This window comes from Cetorhinus maximus, chromosome 18, assembly GCF_964194155.1.
Source record: "Cetorhinus maximus chromosome 18, sCetMax3.hap1.1, whole genome shotgun sequence".
NCBI lineage: Eukaryota > Metazoa > Chordata > Chondrichthyes > Lamniformes > Cetorhinidae > Cetorhinus > Cetorhinus maximus.
In genome coordinates this window covers 93,392,890-93,415,426 of record NC_135896.1, presented here as the reverse complement: position 1 = coordinate 93,415,426, position 22,537 = coordinate 93,392,890, and the positions used below count along the sequence as shown (strand labels likewise).

The window sequence follows — 22,537 nt, the reverse complement described above, 5'->3', positions numbered from 1 at the left end:
GACCCCTCATATGACCCCATCGCATGAACAGGGACATCTTAAAACTGATGTCTAAAAACTTTTACTTTTTAAAAAATTACTGTTGGAAACCTCATCCCATCGGTGGATGAGGTTTCTTAAAAAATCCAAAGGCTGCCTGGCCAATTCGCCCACCCGCCAACCGTAAGGTTGGAAGGGCAGCGAAAAATTGCTTTCAATTAATTGATTAAGGGCCTTAATTGGCCTCTTTAATGTCAGGGGGCGCGCTGCCAACTTGTGTGCATGCCCGCCGGCTGAAATATCATGTGATGACGTCAGGACGCTCACCTGACATCATCGCGGGCTATTTTACGCCTGATTGGGTCGGGTGCGCACCTACCCGTGGGACATAAAATCCTGCCCACAGCTAATCGAACATAGCAGTCGACCAAGGGTGGAGTATAACGTGGTCACCAAAAGCCATGTGCTGAATTCACTGCTAGCTGTTCAAAGATCTCTTATTCTTATTAAGAGTTCCATAATATTATGGAATTAGTGTTGTTCCATTAATGGGTGCCTGGCAGTAAGGTGGGTCGCAATGTAGGACATGGGTTAAGCCCTTCCAAGAAGCTGCCTGACCACAATTATTTCCGCCACTTCAGTCCTCATGCTTCAAGTTGGCCAATTAGTGCGCGGTTTGAATTTAAGACTTCAAAGATTTTTCAAAGCAATTTCCAGACTTGCTTGATGCTGCCAATGAGCTGTGTAACTTAAATGTTAGGGTTTTTGGGAATAAGAACACCAATGAAATGTTTCAACAGTTAATAAACGTTTGTGAATGTAATAAATACATGTTGATATTACAAGGCTGTGACAATGCATTGCTGTGATTGGGTGACCGGATTGAACACAGATTCTGCACTATCGGATAATACATTTCTGTCGATGAGTAAAATGATGTAGTGCCACCATGTCATGATCAAAGTTCGACATGGTACACATTTCCTACACCATATTAGGCTATTTTAGGTTATTACACCAAAAATGGAAACAAATTCTATCACTCCTCCTGTGGGTTGTTTCTACACATCTGAAAATGGAAAAAAAATACATGGGCCCAAACTCATGATTTGCATAAAATTAACTGCAATCCGTTTTTCTCACAGTCGTTCTCTGTGGTCCCTTTTCATCTGGACATTGTTTCATTTCCTCTCTCTCTCTCTGTTTCACCTATCTTCTATTTATTCGCTCTTACTTTCTTTGATGTGTTTTCCCGTCTCTCTGCCTCTTCACATCCCAGAATGCCTGCCCTAACATTTGCTTTTACTTCATATCGCTTTCTGTCCCCACCGCCAATTGAGAGTTGCTCCATATGCTGCCTGGTTGAAAAAAAACCGCGCTCTCTGCATGCACTGATTTAAAGATTAGAGATTTCTGAACCGCTTATGTCATTTTGAAAGAGCCACTGGGTGTTTCCCCCACTTTTTAACGCACTTGATAGATAAAAACTAAAATTCTTTGGCTACACGTCCATTCACTAGTAGCTGTGTTTTAAAGGTAGTTAATTCGTTGCAAGCGCACTTTCCAGCCCCTGAATGACATGTTAAAGCTTGACATGAGCGGAATTTTTTTCATTTTACGTTATATCTACTGTGGGAGTTTCTAGATCAATAAGAATACTGATTCTGATGAATAACATGAATAACTTAGAGTTGTATGACACATACTGAAAGATACAGTGTTGCTCCTCCACATCTGGTACTCAAGGTTGCTGTTAACCAAGACTTAATTTGCCTCATCAAAATGTAAGAGTTGTAGGGGAAATGCTTTTAGTCGGTTTTATTATCTCGGGATTACTGCTCAGTAGCCATTAACATGGCGCTACATTGTTTAGCCTGTTGGAAAAAGACTATGAAGCATTACAGATATGGAAAACGGTGTCATCAGGCAGCTGTAGTGGCAGCTTTATCCAGAGCTGAGAATTAATTGTTCGAGCAACCTACAGTGTGCTTCCCTCCATATCTAATTATGTGACCCAAACACTGGGATGGCTGCTCAAAAAAAAGTAATGGAAATATTTCCCATTCCTGACACCTCGATAAAACTCAAAAATTTCCTGTGAAACATCGTTTTACAGTTTCTTTGTCAAAATATGAAGGCAGGGCTGTCACAATGCAGATGGTGGATTTTATGCATCCGACAATTAAAGTGAGATTCCCATTGTCCGTTCCGACGGCAAAGTGGTCCCCCCGGCGATTCTGAATTCCAGAGTGCCAGCCCTTGGCTTCAGTTTGTAGCGCACTCAGCTCTGAGTCAGAAAGTTGTGATTTTCAGCCCCAGTTCAGAGACTTGGGCCCAGAATCTAAGCTGACAGTTCAAAGGAGTGCGGCACCAGCAAAGACCCTGCCCTTTGGGTGAGACATTAAACCAAGGCCCCCGTCTCTGGCGGATGTAAAACATCCCATTTCGAAGGATAGCAGGAGAGTTATCCCTGGTGTTGCGTCTCATTCTAATCCTTCAACCAGCATCGAGGGGAGGTGGTGGCGTAGTGGTGTGGTATTGGCACTGGGCTGATATTCCAGGGTAATGCTCTGGGGACCTGGGTTCGAATCCCACCATCTGCCAATGGTGGAATTTGAATTCAATAAATATCTGGAATTAAAAGTCTAATGATGACCATGATTGTCGCAAAAACCCATGTAATTCACCAGAAGGAAATCTGCCATCCTCGCCATGCAACCCCAGACCCACAGCAATGTGGTTGACTCTTAAAAATGCCGTCTGAACAAGGGCAATTAGGGATGGGCAATAAATGCTGGCCAGTTACGCTCACATCCCACGAGCGAATAAAAAAAAAAAATCAGTAAAATATAGGTTATCTGGTCATCCGCACATTTCTCTGGACTGTGCAGTGTGCAAATTGGCTGCCATGTTACCCACATTACAACCGTGACTATATTTCAAAAGTATCTTACTGGCTGTAAAATGCTTTGGGCCATCCCGAGTTTGTGAAGGGCGGCAAATACTGAAGAATTGGTGTCCCAAAAGGCAGCTCACCAGTTGTGGCCAGAGGAATTAGATTGTGAGAAGGGGAGGCCGCAGGAGGAGGATCCCTGGCTGGTATCAGCCCATACGCTTGCTCCATAGGCTCTCACAACAACAATGTGAAACTTACCCCTCCAGGGATCTCCACATCTCTAACCCCAGTTGAAGCCTTGACTAGTCCACTCCTAAAATGGCAATTAGTATCCTATGTAGGTCACTGGTCTCATGTTTGTATTTTAAGTGGGTGGGTGTGGCTGCTCCCAGTGTTAGGACTGAGGGGAAAACTGCTGTGGCTGGCAGGTGGAGCAGGGTGATATAGCTCATGCCTCACCATATTTGGAGCACTACTGCCCAGTTTCTGCCAATCAGGCAGGAGAGCTGGCAATTCAGCCCCAGATGTTACTGTACCAAATTTCTGTGTCACTTTATATGGTACAATGTTCTGTCCTTATAAACTTATGCACCCTGTGTCCAACCTTAAGCAACCCCACAGAAGATGCCATGAGTTTGTTTTGTAATCCGCCTTTAATAGTCTGCTGCAACTCTTTAACCCCTTCCAGTTGCTTGTCCTGCAATCCCTCCATATTCTCCCCCAGCATTATCTCTACAGATCTTTTCCACCACCATGTTACCCCCTGGAGCCAATTTTCCATCTCACTTCCCCAGTCAAGGACAGATAACAAAACTTGGGAGAAGTTGGCTGGTGGTGGGCATGGGGCGGGGCACATCACCATGGATGGAGATAATGATTCTTTTTAAATAATTTCAGTAACAGTCTGAGGATAACAACAAAAACAACTGGTGATTCACTTTCTGATTTCTGCTTGATGGAGCAGGAGTGTGCACATGGGCAACTTTGGAGAATTCACCAACTCAAGAAGTCATTTTCTACTGATCTGACTTCATTTTTTTCCCCGCAGATGTGTTTGAGACAGCAGTGAATGAAAACGTTTTCCCCAAAGTGTACTCATTTTCACAAACCTGCATAACATAGCTACCATAAACAAAGAGGCGATGAGTGATTCTTTCCCCCCCCCCAACCCCCCCAAACCTTTTACTGCTCTCGAGCGTCTGAAGAAACTCTCATTGCGTAAATCACAGGAGCTTGGAGCTGCTCACTTTGACTTAGCTTCTTGAAGTAGCGTTGGGTCGTCCGTGGCGAGGTAAACTCGTTTTTTGTCAACCTCAGTCTTTCGAGCGAGAAACTTGTAGTGTTCCTCCACATGTACCATGTATTCTTCAATAGGGTGATAGGCTGCTTCAGTTCCCACTTTGTCTGTGCGACGTACATGAACACTGGTGAGAATAAAGATAAAAAAGGGTCAGTTTTCCCCAAGCTGCAATCCCAGTCTGATTCCCTGCTTGTTGAAGCTGGTGGTTGCCATTGGAAACCGCTCAATGTTCATAGGTCAGATTTGTATTATAAAGATGGAAGAGATGAAGAAATATAAAAGCCTGTTGGGTATTCAGCAAAGGAGTTCTGAAGATATATCAAAATAGATAATTTATGAATACATAGCTCATATGACCAAGAAGGTGAATTAGATTCTTAAAAGTGTCAAAAAGGCAGACTGCGGGTTTTAGTGACTGTAATAGGATATCTGCGACCAGCAGACTTCTCCAATTAAAGACCTGAGGGCCTCACTGGTCATATTGAAGGCGTATTGAAGATTTATTAGGACCATGTCTGAAAAAACCAACTGAGCAGGTGACTTAACAATGAGAAATGTAATATAATATAGATTATCATAGAATAATGTTACAGCACAGGAGGAGGCCATTCGGCCAATCGTGTCTGCACCGGCTCCCCGGATGAGCAATTCACCTGGTGCCATTCCCCGTAATCCCGCACATTCTTCCCTCTCCGATAGCAATCTAATTCCCTCTTGAATGCCTCGGTTGAACCTGCCCCTACCAGATGCTCAGGCAGCGCATTCCAGACCCTAACCAAGTGCTTCCCAAACTATTTCCCACTGTGACCCCATTTTGGGGCTTGAAAATGACTGTGACCCCAGAGCTGAGTCAGGAGGAGGTGGGGAGGGGTTGGGGAAGTGGGGGCGGGGGGGAGGTTGTGGAGCTGTGAGAATGGTGTGGGGGTAATGGGGTGGGGTGGAGGAGAGCTTTGGGGGCAGAGGGTGCTGTTTGAAGGTTTTTAAATTAAAAAAGAAACACCATGTTTTCACTAGCTTTTCTGAAACAGGGATCAGGCCTCAAAGCTCGGTCAGTTAGGCCATGTCCACTATTTAAAAAAAAACACAGGGGCGGGGATTTTCCAGCCCCGCCCACCACGGTGGGACCAACCGCGGGGGTTGTGGTGGCCCAGCTAAAAGCTCATTGGCTTTTGGTGAGACTGGACGATTCCCGGTGGTGGGTGGGGCCAGAAAACCCCACCCGAAGATTTGAAAGAGCCTCAGAGCTATTAACACTCGGCTGGAGCTCCGCAGCAGCCAATGCTGCCTGGAAGCCCAAAAATTTTGTCTTGGGACCCCACTTGGGTAGGGTAAACTTGGGTAAACAAGTCATTGTTTAACCACACACTGCGTGAATAAGCTTTTCCTCATGTTGCCTTTGCTTCTTTTGCCAATATTAAATATTTTTTATCGATATTAAAATACTGTAGGTCAAATGTGGCTGGTCTTGTGGCGCAGTGGGTAGTGTCCCTACCTATGGGTCAGAAGCTCCAGGTTCGAGTCCTACTTCGGGGCTTGATGGCCATGGAAGTTGCGTTCCTAACGTGGCCAAACAGGTTGGTTATCAGCCTGTAAATCCTTCCAATACGCCTGACGGCAGGCGGTAAGAGTGGGAGAGTTTCCTGGTCAGCCGTACTGTGGAAGGCAACGGCAAACCACTGCAGTACTTTGCCATTTGTAATCATGGACCAATCCATGGGAGGACGAGGATATCAAATGCATATCTAAACTTACACTATTCCTAAGGGGTAATGAATAAAAACAGGACCTAAACTCTTTTTTAAACCCTCCTCCACCTTCAGGTACCTGGCCCCACGAGGACCTTGGCGACCATGGACTTCCATCGGATTGGTCCATGATTACAAATGGCAAAGTACTGCAGTGGTTTACCATTGCCTTCCGCAGTATGGCTGACCAGGAAACTGCTCTTACCACCTGCCATCAGGCAAATTGGAAGGATTTACAGATAATCAACCTGCTTGGTCACATTATGATCACACCTTCCATGGCCATCAAGTGCTAAAGTGGGACTTGAACCTGGACCTTCTAGCCCAGAGGTAATAACACTACCGCTGCGCCACAAGACCTCTTTTTTCCAAAAAAGATGACAAATTGATGAGGCGCCTCCAGTACCAACTGAATAGCCACAATAATCCGTGCAATGACAGTCAGGAGATATGATCTGTACGAAACCATCAAAAAGTGGTTATGCCGATATTTTTGGAAGCTAAAAAAACTTTGGGCAAAACAATGAAGTGTGATTACTTCAAAGGTATTCATGGAATAGACAGCTCAGATAACGCAGATACAACATTCATCATATGAAAAGGAACTTTTTTTTAATTGGAAGAACGAAAGGATGTGAGCTGGATGCCAAGGTGAAAGGCAGATGTTGGTGGTTTAGTGCCTGTGACGTTGTATGGAAGAGACCTTTAACTCTTTGATCCAGCTCCCACCAATAAACCACAGTATGTACATTTTACACTGTCAGGAACTCTTACACATTATTTTAATTCCCAGAGGAATGGAATGCAGCCGATTTTGCTGAAGTTGGACCCATGAGAATGCTCACTCGACTGTGTGAACCATTCCTACTGGGTGCCATCCTGCTTTGAATGTCGCTTAATCATCTCTGCTTCTTTCTGTGGGTTGGAACTTCCCTGTCATCCTTTGCAGGACTGAGTTGGACCAGCTCCTTAAGCTCGCTTTTGCCGCTCCTTATTGTGTTCGCTCCCTGCCGCTCTATTCCTCTGACTAGCTCCTTCATCTGCACTGATTTTGTGAATTAACCCTTTAGCCTCCCTCGGTTCTCTGTGCTTTGTCCCTTGATTTCACTGCCTCTGTCCTCCCTCCTCTTCTGGTCCATCAGATCCACTGGTGGACAAGTTCGAACACCTGAGCTCACTGCCCAGTTCCACTGGACCAGGATCAATTTCCGCTGGTTCATGGCCAACTCTCAACTGCTCCTTGATCTTCTGATTCCCTGGACAACCTCAACCTCTGGCACTGTGGCCCTCAAACAACTGCTAGATCCACCATCTTTCCGCAACCAGCCACAAAGCTCAACATTTGCTTGTGGATGCTTTAACCTGGTTGCACATCGATAACTAATTTGTCACTTCCCATCACAGGGCATCAGGTTTAAACTTTCCTAAGATCTCTTCTATAACAGCTATGTGTTTCACCTAATCTCTGGAGTACCTTTGTGTTTATTTTGGTTGCCATTCCAGACCCAAACCCATTACACTCATCTCTCTTTTTTTCCTCCTCTCTGTCTCGCAAGTCCTTCCCTTCTCCCCGCCCTGTCGCCCAGCCATCCACCTTTGACCTCCCCCTCTCGGGTACCTTGACCCCCAATTCTTACCCCAACCCATCACCACTCTGCAACCATCTCACTCGTCTTCTGCCATCCCATGATAATCAGGAGATATGATCAACAACGAAACCATTAGAAAGTGGTTAAGGCGACACTTTTGGGAGCTAAAAAAACTTTGGGCAAAAAGCTCGAATTCAGCTTGAACAAGCCTCCATTGACCCCTGTGGCTCTCTCATCGTTCTCTGAAGGGCCCATTGGGACCCATGCAACTGCCTCCTTACAAGCATCAACCATGACTGCCTCACCCTTCTTTCTCACTGAGCTTCCTATGCAGCACAAACAGTGCGGTATTACTCTTGTTTGTGTTCGGGTGTATCTTGAAAAGAAAAGAATGTCAGCGCTATGGCAAAGGAAGAACGGAAACTCTCTCACTCGCCGTCAGGCGTATTGGAAGGATTTACAGGCTAATAATCAGCCCGCGATCACGCCTTTTGTGGCCAGACTTAAACTAGAATTTCTGGCCCAGAGGTAGGGACACTATCACCATGCCACAAGGATGGAGCGGTACTAATTGGGTAGTGGGGCTAACTGGGTAGTGGGGCTAACTGGGTAGCTCAGTCAAAAAGCCAGCACAAGCATGATGGGCCAGATGGCCTCCTTCTATGCTGTATCGTTCTATGACCTACATGAGTTTATCTCCCCCACAATCTTATATTCAAGCCTGAGGCGTCAGCTTGGCTAAGACTGAAGGGAGAAGAGTTGAAGCATTTTGATATTAATGTCAAGCAACCTTTGTTACAAGTAAATAATCCTGTCGCCAGTAGATCTTTTGGGAATAAATAAAAATATTTTATTAACAGTCAAATGTACAGATTTGACGTGACAGAGGAGGATGTTAACGCTAATTGAACTACATCGTTAAGTGATATTTATTAATGATTGCATGTCTGACCCTCATGAACGATTCAGCGAGGTGAAGAGGCCTTGTTGACTGGAGAGAATGAGGCTGATACAGTGATCAAAAACACCAAAGGGAAATCTATACATTGGTATTCTTAGTAATTTTGAAAATCAAGGCAGCAAAAGTAAACAGCTCAACTTTAATTAGAGAAACATGCACACTGAGCAGAATCTTAACAGAAACCTTCTTTTCTCCTCTTGCTGTTCTCTCCAAACCCCCTGCTCTCCTCTCTGTAGTGCGGTTCCATGGCAACGTGCACCCTGTGGTATTTCACTCAAGTATCCATGATTCATGTGTGAGTCCTGACTGTGGACACGGGCTAGCAATTCACTGTAAGGGGACATTACAGCCGCACAGTCAAGTCCAATCATACTTGGAGTCTCATGTGGCAGTCTCTTTTTCTGTCTCACATCAAGGACACACACACACACACACAGGCACACACACTTCCAGCAGGGGTCATTAGTTGGTGTTCAGTTGTGGAAAGTATTCTTTCTTTTCCTCCATAACCCAGAGGGATGGCAAGGCACATTGTAGCAGTTCTCTCACAAACCAAGCGGAGCTCAGCACATGACCAAATTGGGGATCTCGCTACTGGGTACGGCTCAGCGACTGACAAGATAATGGGCTGAGCTGGCAGAGAACATAAGTGGTATATTTGAAGCAGAATTCTGCTCTGTACAGAACTTCTGCAGAATCACAGAATTGTTACAGTGCAGAAGGAGACCATTCAGCCCAATATGTCTTCCCCGGCTCCCTGAATGAGCAATTCACCATTCGCCCACCTTCTCCCCCTAACCCTGCAAGTTGTTCCTTTTCAAATAACAGTCTAATTGCCTTTTGAATGCCTCGATTGAAACTGCCTCTACCACACTCTCAGGTAGTGTACTCCAAGCCTTAACCGTTCGCTGTGTGAAAAAGTTTTTTTCCCATATTGCTTTTGTTTCTTTTGCCAATTACTTTAAATCTGTGCCCTCTCATTTTCAATTTTTTCACCAATGGGGACAGTTTCTCCCTATCTACTCTGTCCAGACCCCCTCATGATTTTGAATATCTCTATCAAATCTCTCAGCCTTCTTTCCTCCAAGGAGGACAGTCCTAACTTCTCCAGTCTATCTTCATAATTGAAGTTCCTCATTCGAGGAACCAGTCTCATGAATCTCTTCTACATTCTCTGCAATACCTTCACATCTTACCTGAAGCCCAGAACGGGACCCAAAACTCCAGCAGAGGCTGATCTAGTGTCTTACACAAATACATAATCTCCTTGCTTTTGTACTCTATGTCTCTATTATTAAAAGCTAGGATACTGTATGCTTTATTAACCACATGTTCAACCTGTCCTGTCACCTTCAATGATTTATGCACATATAAACGTCCAGGTACCTCTGCTCCTGCGCCATTTTAGAATTTTATATTATCTCTCCATGTTTTTCCTACCAAAATGAATCACTCCACATTGAACTTCATCTGTCACCTGCCTGTCCATTCTGCCAACTTGTCCATGTCCTTTTGAAGTTCTACACTATGCTCTCCATAGTTCACAATGCTTTCAAGTTTCGTATCAGGTGCAAATTTTGAAATTGTATCCTGTACACCAAGGTCTAGGTCATTAATATACATCAGGAAGAGCAAGGGTCCCAACGCTGATTCCTGGGGAACCTCACTACAAACCTTCCCCCATCCCAAAAAACCTCCATTGACCACTACTCTCTGTTTCCTGTCACTCAGCCAATTTCGTATCCGTGTTGCTACTGAATCATCCTTAGACATTCTAAGTTTGCAGTTTTTTTTAAATTTGGGGGCGGGGGTGGGGGGACCGAATCATTACAATCAACAGGATCTGTTAGTGACACTCTTCAAACAAGCAGTATCTATGTAACTGCTTGTGCCTCCATTACTACCAGGGTGTTCACTTGTGTCAATCACTGTGCACTTGCGGATTTCATTTTAAACAGGCAGCCTTTGAGCTAATGGCCAGAATTAATCTAGGTTTTGTAGGTGGGCAGCTGATACCAAAATTCAAAGGCTGGATTCTGGAAGATTTGGGTTGGCAACGGAGAATGGAAACTTCCAACTCTCCTCTAGACCTTATCATACCAGCAAAAGAAGCATCAGATGTAAATATAGAAATGTTTGCGAGGTAATATTGACTTTTGTTCAGTGAAATGGAACAGCGCACACTGTGTTGCTGCCAATGTGTGTTTTTTCATACTTAAAGAAGTTTCCAGTTTGCACTGAACTTAGATTGGAACTGGGCTGCCCCAGTGAAACTGATAAGAATCTGAAGTCTGAATAGCGACTTAAAATATCTTATGTACCCACTGAGCTTCAATTGTACAGAATAAAAATAAACATTTGCCGTCATTGTTTAACTTCCCAAAAAAGCAAAAGCAAATGTTTTTGTTCAATATATGTCGCTGAACTGAAGGCAACCAGCCAATAACAACTCGAGTTCCATACAGCGAGTTTCATGTAGAAACTATCCCAAGATGTTTCATCATGGGGACATTGGGAAAGTAACAGACGCTGACCCAGACAGAGAGAGAGAGATGAGGAGGCATGGTCAGACTGCTGGGCCTTAAGGGAGGGTTTTAAAAGGCGGGAGGAGGCTGGAGAGCTGTCCTCTGTGAATAGATGATAATTCAACAGATTTGCAATGCAATTTTATAGCAGTGCAGAGTGCAGAATGAGGGATGGATACAGAATAAACACAGGTGAATTATAAGGGGATTGCCGCTGAATGAAAATACAGAGTCTAGAAGGCTACAGTTCATGGTGACACCATCCGGATGCTAATAGGATCCATGCTGATTAGTGATGCTGAAACCAAGACTCTCAGCTCTCCTTCAACACAACCCAGTGTCCCAGCTATCCCCTATTTATCTGTGCTCAAAGACAATTAATACCTATCACCTGTTTCTCCTAACCTTAACAATGGCATTAACAAACCTTAATAGTGTAATTAACAAGACATTAATGCCAGATATGATCGAATATCTCATTATAGTTAAATCTTTTACAACTTTGCATGGGGTAATGGTGCAGCTTTAAGAATTTGCCTGAATAGCAGCTGCCCAGTAACGCACATGATGCTTACGGAGTTAGAAAAGTTCCTACCCAATTATTGGATGCCTGAAGCCAAGCTTCCTTGTTGCCTCTTCAATTTCCTTCTCCAACCAAGATTGCGGACGTATCAAATATTTGACGAACTGTGAAACCCACCAGACGGACGGATCTCCGTGTAAGTGAGTTAGTCGACCTGCGAGGTCTTCGGGAATAGCCAAGGGCAGGTATGGCGGTCGCGGGTGCAGGCTGTCAACTATAGGCAGTTCCACCACTTGTACATTTTTATCGTTGGCCTCACCTACAAATAAAATGAGCAGAAACCTGAATTTTGGATCCAATATGTTAAATCACGACAGCTTGGCTGTACTGAACTGGTGGGAGAATTGAATCACAGAATCACACAGTGCAGAAGAGGCCCTTCGGCCCATCGAGTCTGCACCGACACGTGAAAAACACCTGACCTACCTACCTAATCCCATTTACCAGCACTTGGCCCATAGCCTTGAATGTTTTGACGTGCCAAGTGCTCATCCAGGTACTTTTTAAAGGATGTGAGGCAACCCGCCTCCACCACCCTCCCAGGCAGTGCGTTCCAGACCGTCACCACCCTCTGGGTAAAAAAGTTTTTCCTCACATCCCCCCTAAACCTCCTGCCCCTCACCTTGAACTTATGCTCCCTTGCGACTGACCTTTCAACTAAGGGGAACAGCTGCTCCCTATCCACCCTGTCCATGCCTGTCATAATCTTGTACACCTCGATCAGGTCGCCCCTCATTCTTCTCTGCTCCAATTAAAAAAAAACAACCCAAATCTATCCAACCTCTCTTCATAACTTAAATGTTTCATCCCAGGCAACATCCTGGTGAATCTCCTCTGCACCCCTCCAGTGCAATCACATCCTTCCTATAATGTGGCGACCAGAACTGCACACAGTACTCCAGCTGTGGCCTCAACAAGGTTCTATACGACTCCAACATGACCTCCCTACTTTTGTAATCTATGCCTCGATTGATAAAGGCAAGTGTCCCATATGCCTTTTTCACCACCCCACTAACATGCCCCTCTGCCTTCAGAGATCTATGGACACACACGCCAAGGTCCCTTTGTTCCTCAGAATTTCCTAGTGTCATGCCATTCATTGAACACTTCCTTGCCAAATTACTCCTTCCAAAGTGTATCACCTCACACTTTTCAGGGTTAAATTCCATCTGCCACTTATCTGCCAAATTGACCATCCTGTCTATATCTTCCTGTAGCCCACGACACTCAACCTCACTGTTAACCACTCGGCCAATCTTTGCGTCATCTGCAAACTTACTAACCCCCCACATAGTCATCATCTATGTTGTTTATATAAATGACAAATAATAGGGGAACGAGCACAGATCCCGGTGGTATGCCACTGGATAATGGCTTCCAGTCACTAAAGCCTCCTTCTGTCATCACCCTCTGCCTCCTACAACTAAGCCAATTTTGAATCCACCTTATCAAATTACCCTGTGTCCTATGTGCCTTTGCCTTCTTTATAAGTCTCCTATGTGGGACCTTGTCAAAGGCTTTGCTGAAATCCATATAAACTACATCAACTGCACTACCCTCATCTACACACCTGGTCACCTCCTCAAAAATTCAGTCAAGTTTGTTAGTCATGACCTCCCTCTGACAAAGCCATGCTGACTATCCCTGATCAAACCTTGCCTCTCCAAGTGGAGGTAGATACTCTCCTTCAGAAATTTCTCCAATAGATTCCCTACCACTGACATGAGACTCACTGGCCTGTAGTTCCCTAGCTTATCTCTACAACTCTTCTTAAATAGCGGAACCACATTAGCTGTTCTCCAGTCCTCTGGCACCTCCCCCGTGGCCAGAGACGAATTAAAAATTTGCGTCAGAGCCCCTGCGACCTCCTCCCTTGCCTCCCCCTCAGCAGTCTGGGACACAAATCATCTGGACCTGGAGATTTGTCCACTTTTAAGCCTGCCAACACCTCCAATACCTTGTCACTCCCTATATCAATTTGCTTAAGAATCTTGCAGTGTCTCTCCCCGAGTTCGATACCTTCATCCTCATTCTCTTGGGTGAAGATGGACGTGAAGTATTCATTCAACACCCTAGCGATGTCCTCTGGCTCCACCCATAGTTTGCCCCCTTGGTCCCTTATGGGCCCTACTCTTTCCCTGGTTATCCCCTTCCCATTGATATACTTATAGAATATCTTGGGGTTTTCCCTACTTTTACCAGCCAGAGCTTTCTCATATTCCCTCTTTCTTCTCCTAATTGCTTTCTTAAGCTCCAACCTGCACTGTCTGTACTCCACAAATGCCTCTGCTGATTTGCTTCCCTTGTGCCTGCTAAAAGCCTCTCTTTTCCTTCTCATCGTAACCTGAATATCTCTGGTCATCCATGGTTCTCTGGGCTTGTTACTCCTTCCTATCACCCTAGAGGGAACATGTTGAGCCTGTACCCTCCCCATTTCCTCTTTGAACGCCCCCCACTGCTCCTCTGTAGGTTTCCCCACAAGTAGCTGTTCCCAGTCTACCTTGGCCAGATCCTGCCTTATTTTACCAAAATCCACTCTCCCCCAATCCAAAACATTTTTTTGCAACTTGTCAATTTCTTTGTCCATAACAAACTTAAACTGTACCATGTTGTGGTCGCTATCACTAAAATGCTCACCCACCACCACCTCAGCCACCTGTCCGGCTTCATTCCCCAGAATTAGGTACAGCAATGCACTGTCCCCTGTTGGATCCTCTACATATTGACCTAAAAAGTTTTCCTGTACACATTTCAAGAAATCCACTCCATCCAAACCCTTAACACTATGTCAATCTCAATTAATGTTGGGAAAGTTGAAATCACCTAATATAATTAACCTATTGTTATTGTTTTTACACACCTCCACAAATTGTGCACATATTTGCTCCTCAATTTCCCGCTGACTATCTGGGGGTCTATAATAAATACCTAATAATGTGGTTGCCCCTTTTTTATTCCTAAGATCTACCCACAAAGCTTCATTCGATGCCCCCTCCAAGATATCATCTCTCCTTACTGCAGTAACGGACTCCTTAACTAATAATGCAACGCCTCCTCCTCTTTTACCCCCTCCCCTGTCTCACCTGAAGATTCAATATCCTGGAATGTTGAGCTGCCAATCCTGCCCTTCCCTCAACCAAGTCTCAGTGATGGCTACTATATCACAATTCCACATGTCAATCCTCACCCTTAACTCATCCGTTTTACCTGTAATACTCCTGGCATTAAAGTAGAGGCCATCCAGCCTTGCCTTACTCCCTTGAAACTTAATGCAGCTTACTCCCTCTGACTTGATTGTTTTACTGTATTATGATGTTTCCCTATTCTGCTAACATTCTGTGTCTCCTCCCCCTGCCGAATTAGTTTAAACTCCTCCCAACAGCACTAGCAAACCCGCCCGCAAGGATGTTAGTCCCGCTCTGGTTCAGATGTAGACCGTCCCACTTGTACAGGTCCCACCTTCCCCATAAACGGTCCCAGTGATCCAGGAATCTAAAACCCTCCCTCCTGCACCAACTCTTTAGCCACGTATTCATCTGTGCTATTCTCCTATTTCTGAGCTCGCTCGCACGTGGCACTGGAGTGATCCAGAGATTACAACCCGAGAAGTTCTGCTTTTCAGTCTACTGCCTAACTCCCTGAATTCTTGATGCAAGACCTCATCCCTCTTTCTACCTATGTCATTGGTACCAACATGTACCATGACCTCTGACTTATCACCCTCCCCCTTCAGGATGCCCTGCAGCCGTTCAGTGACATCCCAGACCCTGGCACCAGGGAGGCAACACGCCATCCTGGAGTCATGTTGATGGCCACAGTAGCGCCTATCTGTTGCCCTGACTATAGAATTTCCTATTACTATTGCTCTTCCTCCCTTCCTCCCTTTCTGTAGAGACAGGCTGCTTGTGGTGCCAGAAGCTTGGCTCTGTCTGCACTCCCTGGAGGAACCAGCGCCCTCATCAGCCTCCAGAACGGAATACTGATTTGCGAGCGGGACTCCAGGGGACTCCTGAACTACCTGCCTGTTTCTCTTGGACTGCCTGGTGGTCACCCATTCCCTTCCTTCCTCAAGTCCCTTCATCTGCAGTGTGAGCACATCTCTAAACGTGCTATCCACGATGCTCTCAGACTTGCAGATGCTCCACAGTGTCCCCAGCCGCCGTTCCAGCTCTGAAACCCGAGCTTCCAAGATTTGCAGTTGGACACACTTCCTGCACATATGCTGGTCCCAGGCACTGGAAATGTCCCCGGCTTCCCACATGAAGCACGAGGAGCACACCACGGCATTGAGCGCTCCTGCCATGACTTATCCCTTTAAATTAAACCTTTTAAGTCAGTTACTCTGGGGCCCTTTTTTCCTGATCTTTGTTACTCTAGAGTATACAAACTGTAAACCACAAAAAGACCTTAAACTATAAGCGATTAAAGTAGTAAAGTAGTAAATACCTTACCCATTACTTACCAGTGATTCCTTTCCCTTGTAACCACTACTGCTGCAGCACGCTCTGAAGATTTAAGAAGTTGGATAGCAAGGAAAAAATGCAAAGAGCACCTCGTCCCCTATGCATCGAATTCCCGCTTTGCACCAAATTCCGAATACCCACTCTGGCTGTGCCCCACTCAGGATGTGTTCACTCTCCTGTTCCTGTGCAAGCACACCGTATCGTGCTTCTAGACAGTCCCTTTCTTAAACAGAGCTGACTTGACTCACCACTAATCGAGGATGCTTTTAGTGCACACTCTCAGCTGCTGCACTGGAACCTCAAAGAACTTAGGGTCGGTTCAAGAGCGTTATCATTTTTCTGCTTGAGTTGCAGTTAACACGTTGCCAAAAGAGCCACAGACCTTCAGTCAGTTGGATGTAGAGAGTGGAAAACAGCAGGGGCAAAGAATATGAAGAGAATTAGATAAAAAATGTTTGAAAAATTGTATTAAAAATGCGAATAAAAATTATACCAACTTCTTTTTAAGACAGGAAACTGCAATTCTCTTGGGCAAAATGACATTCGTTTCTTGATAATCTGCTGGAGTTTAAATTGCAGGAGGCTCAGTGATGTCAGCACAATTTTAATTCTCCACAGAAATGGTCATTGCACTCCAGCTGGTCGACATTTTCTCACTAGTGAAACGTGCCGTGACACTCAACCCTTCGAAATTAAAAACCCACCAAAACAAAATAAATATTGTAAATGTCGGTATATAAGTTGACCTCCGAAGCCTTGAAAAATCCCTCCAAAATTGGCGGGGGGGGGGGGTCAACCTATACGCTGAGCGGCGTGCATGTGAGTGGCTGCCATCTTTGCCGTTCGCCATGTGGGGTCTGCCACGTGGGTGGGTCTTAAACTCCCTTACGTCTTTGCGCTGCCATATTGCCTGCTTTATCCTTGCGCCTCGTTATAAGGTACCGATAAATAACGCAGGCATGTGTAGGGTGGAAAATTGGGGCTGACTGCTCTAGCAGGCACAGCATGTTGTGGCTGAAAATTGTAAGTGGTGGGGAGGGGTGTCAACTTATATGTCAAATATATGTGAAAATATGGTTTATGGGGCCAAGGAAATTGGGTTGCTTTATATGCTGTGATATGATCCATGGTGCTTAATTCCAAATGAAAAATATTTGTCTAGCATAAATTTGCAATATTCCAGACATCGTATTCCAAAGTATTTTGATGGAGATGGAATTTTGGAGGAATAGTGCCAGGCACTGGCCTGAAGCCTAAACTTCACCAGCAGGTTCTCTCACTTAAAAGAAATTTGACTCTGAGGCCTTAAAGAGACATAGGCCGGGATTTTTAAATTAGGGCAGTGTCCGGATTCGGAGCAGGCGAGTGGACAATTTGGTGTCACTGGCCCCGGTGTTGTTTCATCACGGCAATCCCAGAACAGAGCCATTTCCAAGCAGGGCGGTTATTGATAATTGTGAGGCCTATTAAGGGCTCTGTTGCCACGCCAACTGAGATTTTGAGTCCACAAGGCAGGCAGCCTTTGTCGGCATGGACCATTTCCAGGCCAACATGGTGGGCTCAGGGCAGAAAGCGACGGAGCTGGGGAGGAAAATGGATCATGCGGGGGACTACCAGCCCCCCAACACCAAACCCATAACGGTTACCAGGCCACAGACAGCCACTGCCCGCCCTTATGGAGGGCTTGGCTGCTCCAGGATCATGGCCAGGCAGCTGAGACTATTTTTTTACAAACAGCAAAATATAAACCTAGCTGCCGTTCTCCCTCTCTCTCTCCCCCCATCTTCAGATCAGCAGCTTCCACTTGAACCAGTAGGACTGTCGGTCACCGAGTGCTGGAAGGATCACCCATTGTCCCTCCAGCATGAGGAGCCCACTCCCTTGCCTTTAATTGGCTGCATCTTTGAAAATGGCAGTGAGCATGTCTAAAGAGGGGAGAGTGAGGCGTAGTGGCAACGCCGCTGGACTAATAATCCATAGATCAGGCTAATGCTCCAAGGACATGGAGTTCAGGTCCCACCATGCAACTGGTGGAATTTAACTTCAATTAATAAAATCTGACATTCAAAGCTGGTCTCAGTGACCATGAAACTATCATTGATTGCAGTAAAAACCCCTCTGGTTCACCAAGGCCCTCTAGGGAAGGAAATCTGTCATCCTTAGCTGGTCTGGCCCACATGTGACTCCAGGTTCACACAGACATGTTTTTGACTCTTAACTGCCCTCTGAAATGGCCCAGCAAGCCACTCAGTTCAAGGGCAATTAGGGACGGGCAATAAACACTGGTCTTTCCAGTGACGCCCACATCCCATGAACGAATGAAAAAATTATTTAAAAGCACACCATGCGGGATTGGGACCCGGAACAAACTTCTAGGTTTTCCCAAACCCTGATGAAAATCCAGCCCCATAGCCTCTCTTCAGCAGCAGAACAATATAAAGATAAGGATACAGGCATAGACAACATAAAAACAGGCCATTCAGCCCAACCAGTGCTAGCTGGTGGTTGCCCTCCACGTATCTCAAAGGTAAAACATTACTGGCCTCGTGAAGCCACTTTATATGAGCAATGTCAACGGGAGGTCCACTTTGTAAATGTAAAATGGATGCAGTAGAGTGATTTCCAGTATCAATCTCATTTCCTTGTTAAGCATTGATTATTTAATCACTCTATACACACAAGCACTTAGTTACTTCTCCGTTAAAAACGGTCCTGCCTTAATGGGCAGAAATTTTTGCTCGGTGGGTGGACGTGTGTCCAACCCGCTCGAGCGTGAAATGCTGCACGTTCACATAGGCCGAGCGTGCTGACGTCAATGCGCAGTGGTGCGATAGTCCAGCTGGCAGCGCGCCCACCGACAGTTAAAAGGCCTGTTAAGGCCATTAAATATTCAATTAACGTAAATTTTTCGCTGTCTGTCCAACCTAACACTGAAAAGGCCACGGGTAGGATGAGGTTTCCAAAAGCAAATAAAAATAAAATGAAAACTTAAATTTTTCATTAATAACGTGTTCCCGCTCATGTGACAGAGTCACATGAGGTGACGTGTTTTATTACATTTTCATTTTCTTTATTTTTTTTTAACATGTCTCTTCATCTCCCTGAGGCAGCTCCATGCCTCAGGGAGATTATGCAGCGCTCACTGGCGCGCGTGGGCAAAGTTGGCACTCGGACCGCTCGCACTCCTGCCCCTCCTCCACAGGCAGCGCTCCCGCTCGCGTTTCACGGTGGGCGGGCCTTAACTGACCTGCCAGCATGAAATCGCGGTGCGGTGTCGATCGCGGGCGGCAGTCGGCTTCCCGACCGCCTCTGCCCACCAGCCAGGGGCAAAATTCTGCCCAATGCTTTTTTTTTGCTCTGACTGACCCGGAAACAAAAAAGTTAGAAGATTAAAGAATGCAACTAACGGGTATAAATGATCAAAACTGCACTGAAGATGGAGCAAGCAAAACTCCTCCTCCTCATTTCTGTATCAAATGATACATCACCATGGAGCTAGGCAAGAATGTTAGGTTTTATAGAAATAATTATTCACAACGAAAATACAGCTTTTTAATGAAATGGGAAAAGAAATCTGTTTCCACCCTTAACACCCTGGGCCAAGGCGTCTTCTCTCTATTAAACTGGATTTTCAGCACAGTGAACATTCCCTTCCACCTCCCTGCTTAAGAGAGATTCCACCAGCACCATGATGCTGCTGCAGGTGATCAGCAGGCAAGTCATCAGCCCAAGTCCTCGAAATGGTGATTTGCTCATGGGAATTGTGCAAAACTCGACCAAGTTGCCTTGTCGCATTGCACTGACCATTAACCCAGGGGCAGGTATAAGAGGCAGGCAGGAGCTAATACTATTGGGCAGCATACGTTCAGCCATTTTTGCAGTGCAGTGAATGGCCAATTAGAGTTGGCTCATTAAGGATCACTTGAGGCCAATTAATTGAGGCTGGCTAGGATTTTCCAGTCAGCCTCCAGGTCCCCACAGGCAACAGGGGCCGAACTGCTTGGAGGCAGCTACCCAGTCGCAGACCAGGAGGATGGTGCTCCAGGCGGGTCCAGAGGCCCTCTCTGCCCGCCTGGATGCTGTAGCAGATGTAAGCCACCCTGTAGAATTCAGCTTTTGTATCTAGCTTGAATCTAAACATTTACTGATTTAATTCTCCCTCTGCCAGTCTCATAATCTGTAACACAACAAAGCAACACAGAAACAGGAGGTGGCCATTCGACCCCTCAAGCCTGTACTGCCATCAATGAGATCAATGTTGATCTGTGATCTAACTCCATATATCAACTTTGCTGTATATCCCTTAATACCTTTGCTTAACTAAAATCTATTAATCTCAGGTTCAAAGTTAACAATGGATCGAGTAACAATAGCTATTTGTCGAAGATAGTTCCAAACTTTTACCACCCATTGTGTGTAGAAGTGTTCCTAATTTCACTCCTGAAACTCCTAGCTATGTCCCTAGATTCACTAACTAGCGGAAATAATTTATCTCCATCTGTCCCATCAGCCCCTATTAATATCTTGAAACTTTCAATCAAATCACTCCTTAATCTTTTAAATTCCAGAGGCTATAACCCTAGCTTGTGTAGCCCCGCCTCAATCTTTGGAGTCCAGGTATCGTTGAGGGAAATTTACACTCCACTCCCTCCAAGGCCAGTACATCCCTCCCAAGATGTAGAGTCTGGAACTGAACAGGATACTCCAAGTGTGTCCTAACAAGTGCTTTGTGTAGCTGAAACATGACTATCCCCTTGAGTTTTAGGGCTCTGGATTTAAAGGTTAGCAATCCATGAGCCTTTATGATTATTTTCTGTACCTGTTCATGACATAGAAACATAGAAAATAAGAGCAGGAGTAGGTCATTCGGCCCTTCGAGGATGCTCTGGCATTCAATATAATCACAGCTGATCCTCTATCTCAACGCTGTACTCCTGAGCTCTCCCCATACCCTTTGATGCCTTTAGAGTCCAGAAATCTATCCATTCACTTCTTAAATATATTCAGTGACTTGGCCTCCACTTGACATTATAGTGATATTGTGCACGGCCCCCTAAATCTCTTTGGACCTCACTGTTTCTAGTTTTGCACCATTTAGAAAGTACTCTTGACCTGAAAAAGGTAGAACAGAGTGGATGGCCTTACACTTATCTATACTGAAATCTATTTGCCATAGTTTTGCCTATTCACTTAATCCATTTAATATATTTTCCTAATTTTATGTTCTATATACACTTATTCACAATGCCCCCTATCTTTATGCCATAGGCAAACTTGGATATGTGGCTTTCTATCATGTTATCTAAGTCATCAGAAAATATGGTGAATAGTTGAGGTCCTAATACAGGACACCACTCATCATCCCCTATCAATGTGGGTACCTGCCCCTTAAGCATACTTTCTGTCTCCTTCCACTCAGCCAATTTCCTAACCAGTCCAGATGGAGGCAAAGTGGTAATGTCACTGGACTAGTAATTCAGAGGCCCAGGCAAATGACATGGGTGCAAATCACCACGGCTGGAATTTAAATTCAATTAATAAATCTGGAATTATAAAGCTAGTCTCAGTGATGGTAACCATGATGACTACCATCGATTGTTGTAGAAGCCCATCTGGCTCACTAATGTCCTTTATCCTTACCTGGTCTGGCCTACACCTGGCTCCAGACCCACAGCAATGTGGTTGACTCTTAACCGCCCTCTGAAGTGGCCTAGTAAGGGCAATTAGGGATGGGCAACAAATGCTGGTCTTGCCTTCCCATGAAAGAATTAAAAAAAGCGATATAAATAACATCCATAGATATTCCCTTGTCTACCAAGTAGTCACCTTTTCAAAGATTTTAATCAGGTTCAGCAGGTATGACCTTCCCCTGTTACAAATCCCTGATGACTATCTTTGATCAGCGGTAGATGTTCAGTCACCTAACTCTTAATTCTAGATTCTAGTAATTTCCCCAACAACGGATGTTAGGCTAACTGGTCCCTAATTCCCTGGTTTCCCTCTCTTGCCCTCCTTTACAAACACACACAGGAGCACTGGTCAAGCAAACTGGCAAAATGAATATGAAAACATTCATGGTCTTCTGCATCGGAGTACACCTTCAATTCAAAACTTTACATCACTTGTGCCAATATCTACGATTCAGCAAAACAACTGATTGTGCACAATGCAAAATGAACGAACTTAACAAAAGCACATGGATGTATATATAAATTATTTGCAAGTATTAAAGGCAGCGAGACACAGATAGATGGTCAAGGATAGCTCAATAGTTAATACTTGGTTTCAAGATGCAAATGCACGCAGTTTAATTTGCTTTTATTCATTCATGGGCTGTGAGTGTCGCTGGCAAGGCCAGCATTTATTTCCCATGAGTAATTGCCCTTGAGAAGGTGGCCGTGAATGACCTTCTTGAATCGTGGAGGTCCGTGTGGTGGGGATACCCTCCCGCAGTTCTGTTTGATTAGCTTATCATGCCTCTTCAGTTTTCATACTG

General features: G+C 45.1%; 1 protein-coding gene across 10 annotated transcripts in view; it reads right to left on the bottom strand.

The window, feature by feature from the left end:
• LOC144693363 (alpha-(1,6)-fucosyltransferase) overlaps positions 1-22,537 on the bottom strand; it is a 726,743-nt gene that overhangs the window by 15,921 nt on the left and 688,285 nt on the right. For all 10 annotated transcript variants that reach the window (XM_078563197.1, XM_078563195.1, XM_078563204.1 and 7 more), the window contains 2 exons: positions 11,591-11,837; positions 4,123-4,299 (listed from right to left, as the gene is read on the bottom strand). In XM_078563197.1, the coding sequence (XP_078419323.1) occupies positions 4,123-4,299; positions 11,591-11,837 (424 nt within the window). The remainder of the gene's footprint in view (positions 1-4,122; positions 4,300-11,590; positions 11,838-22,537) is intronic.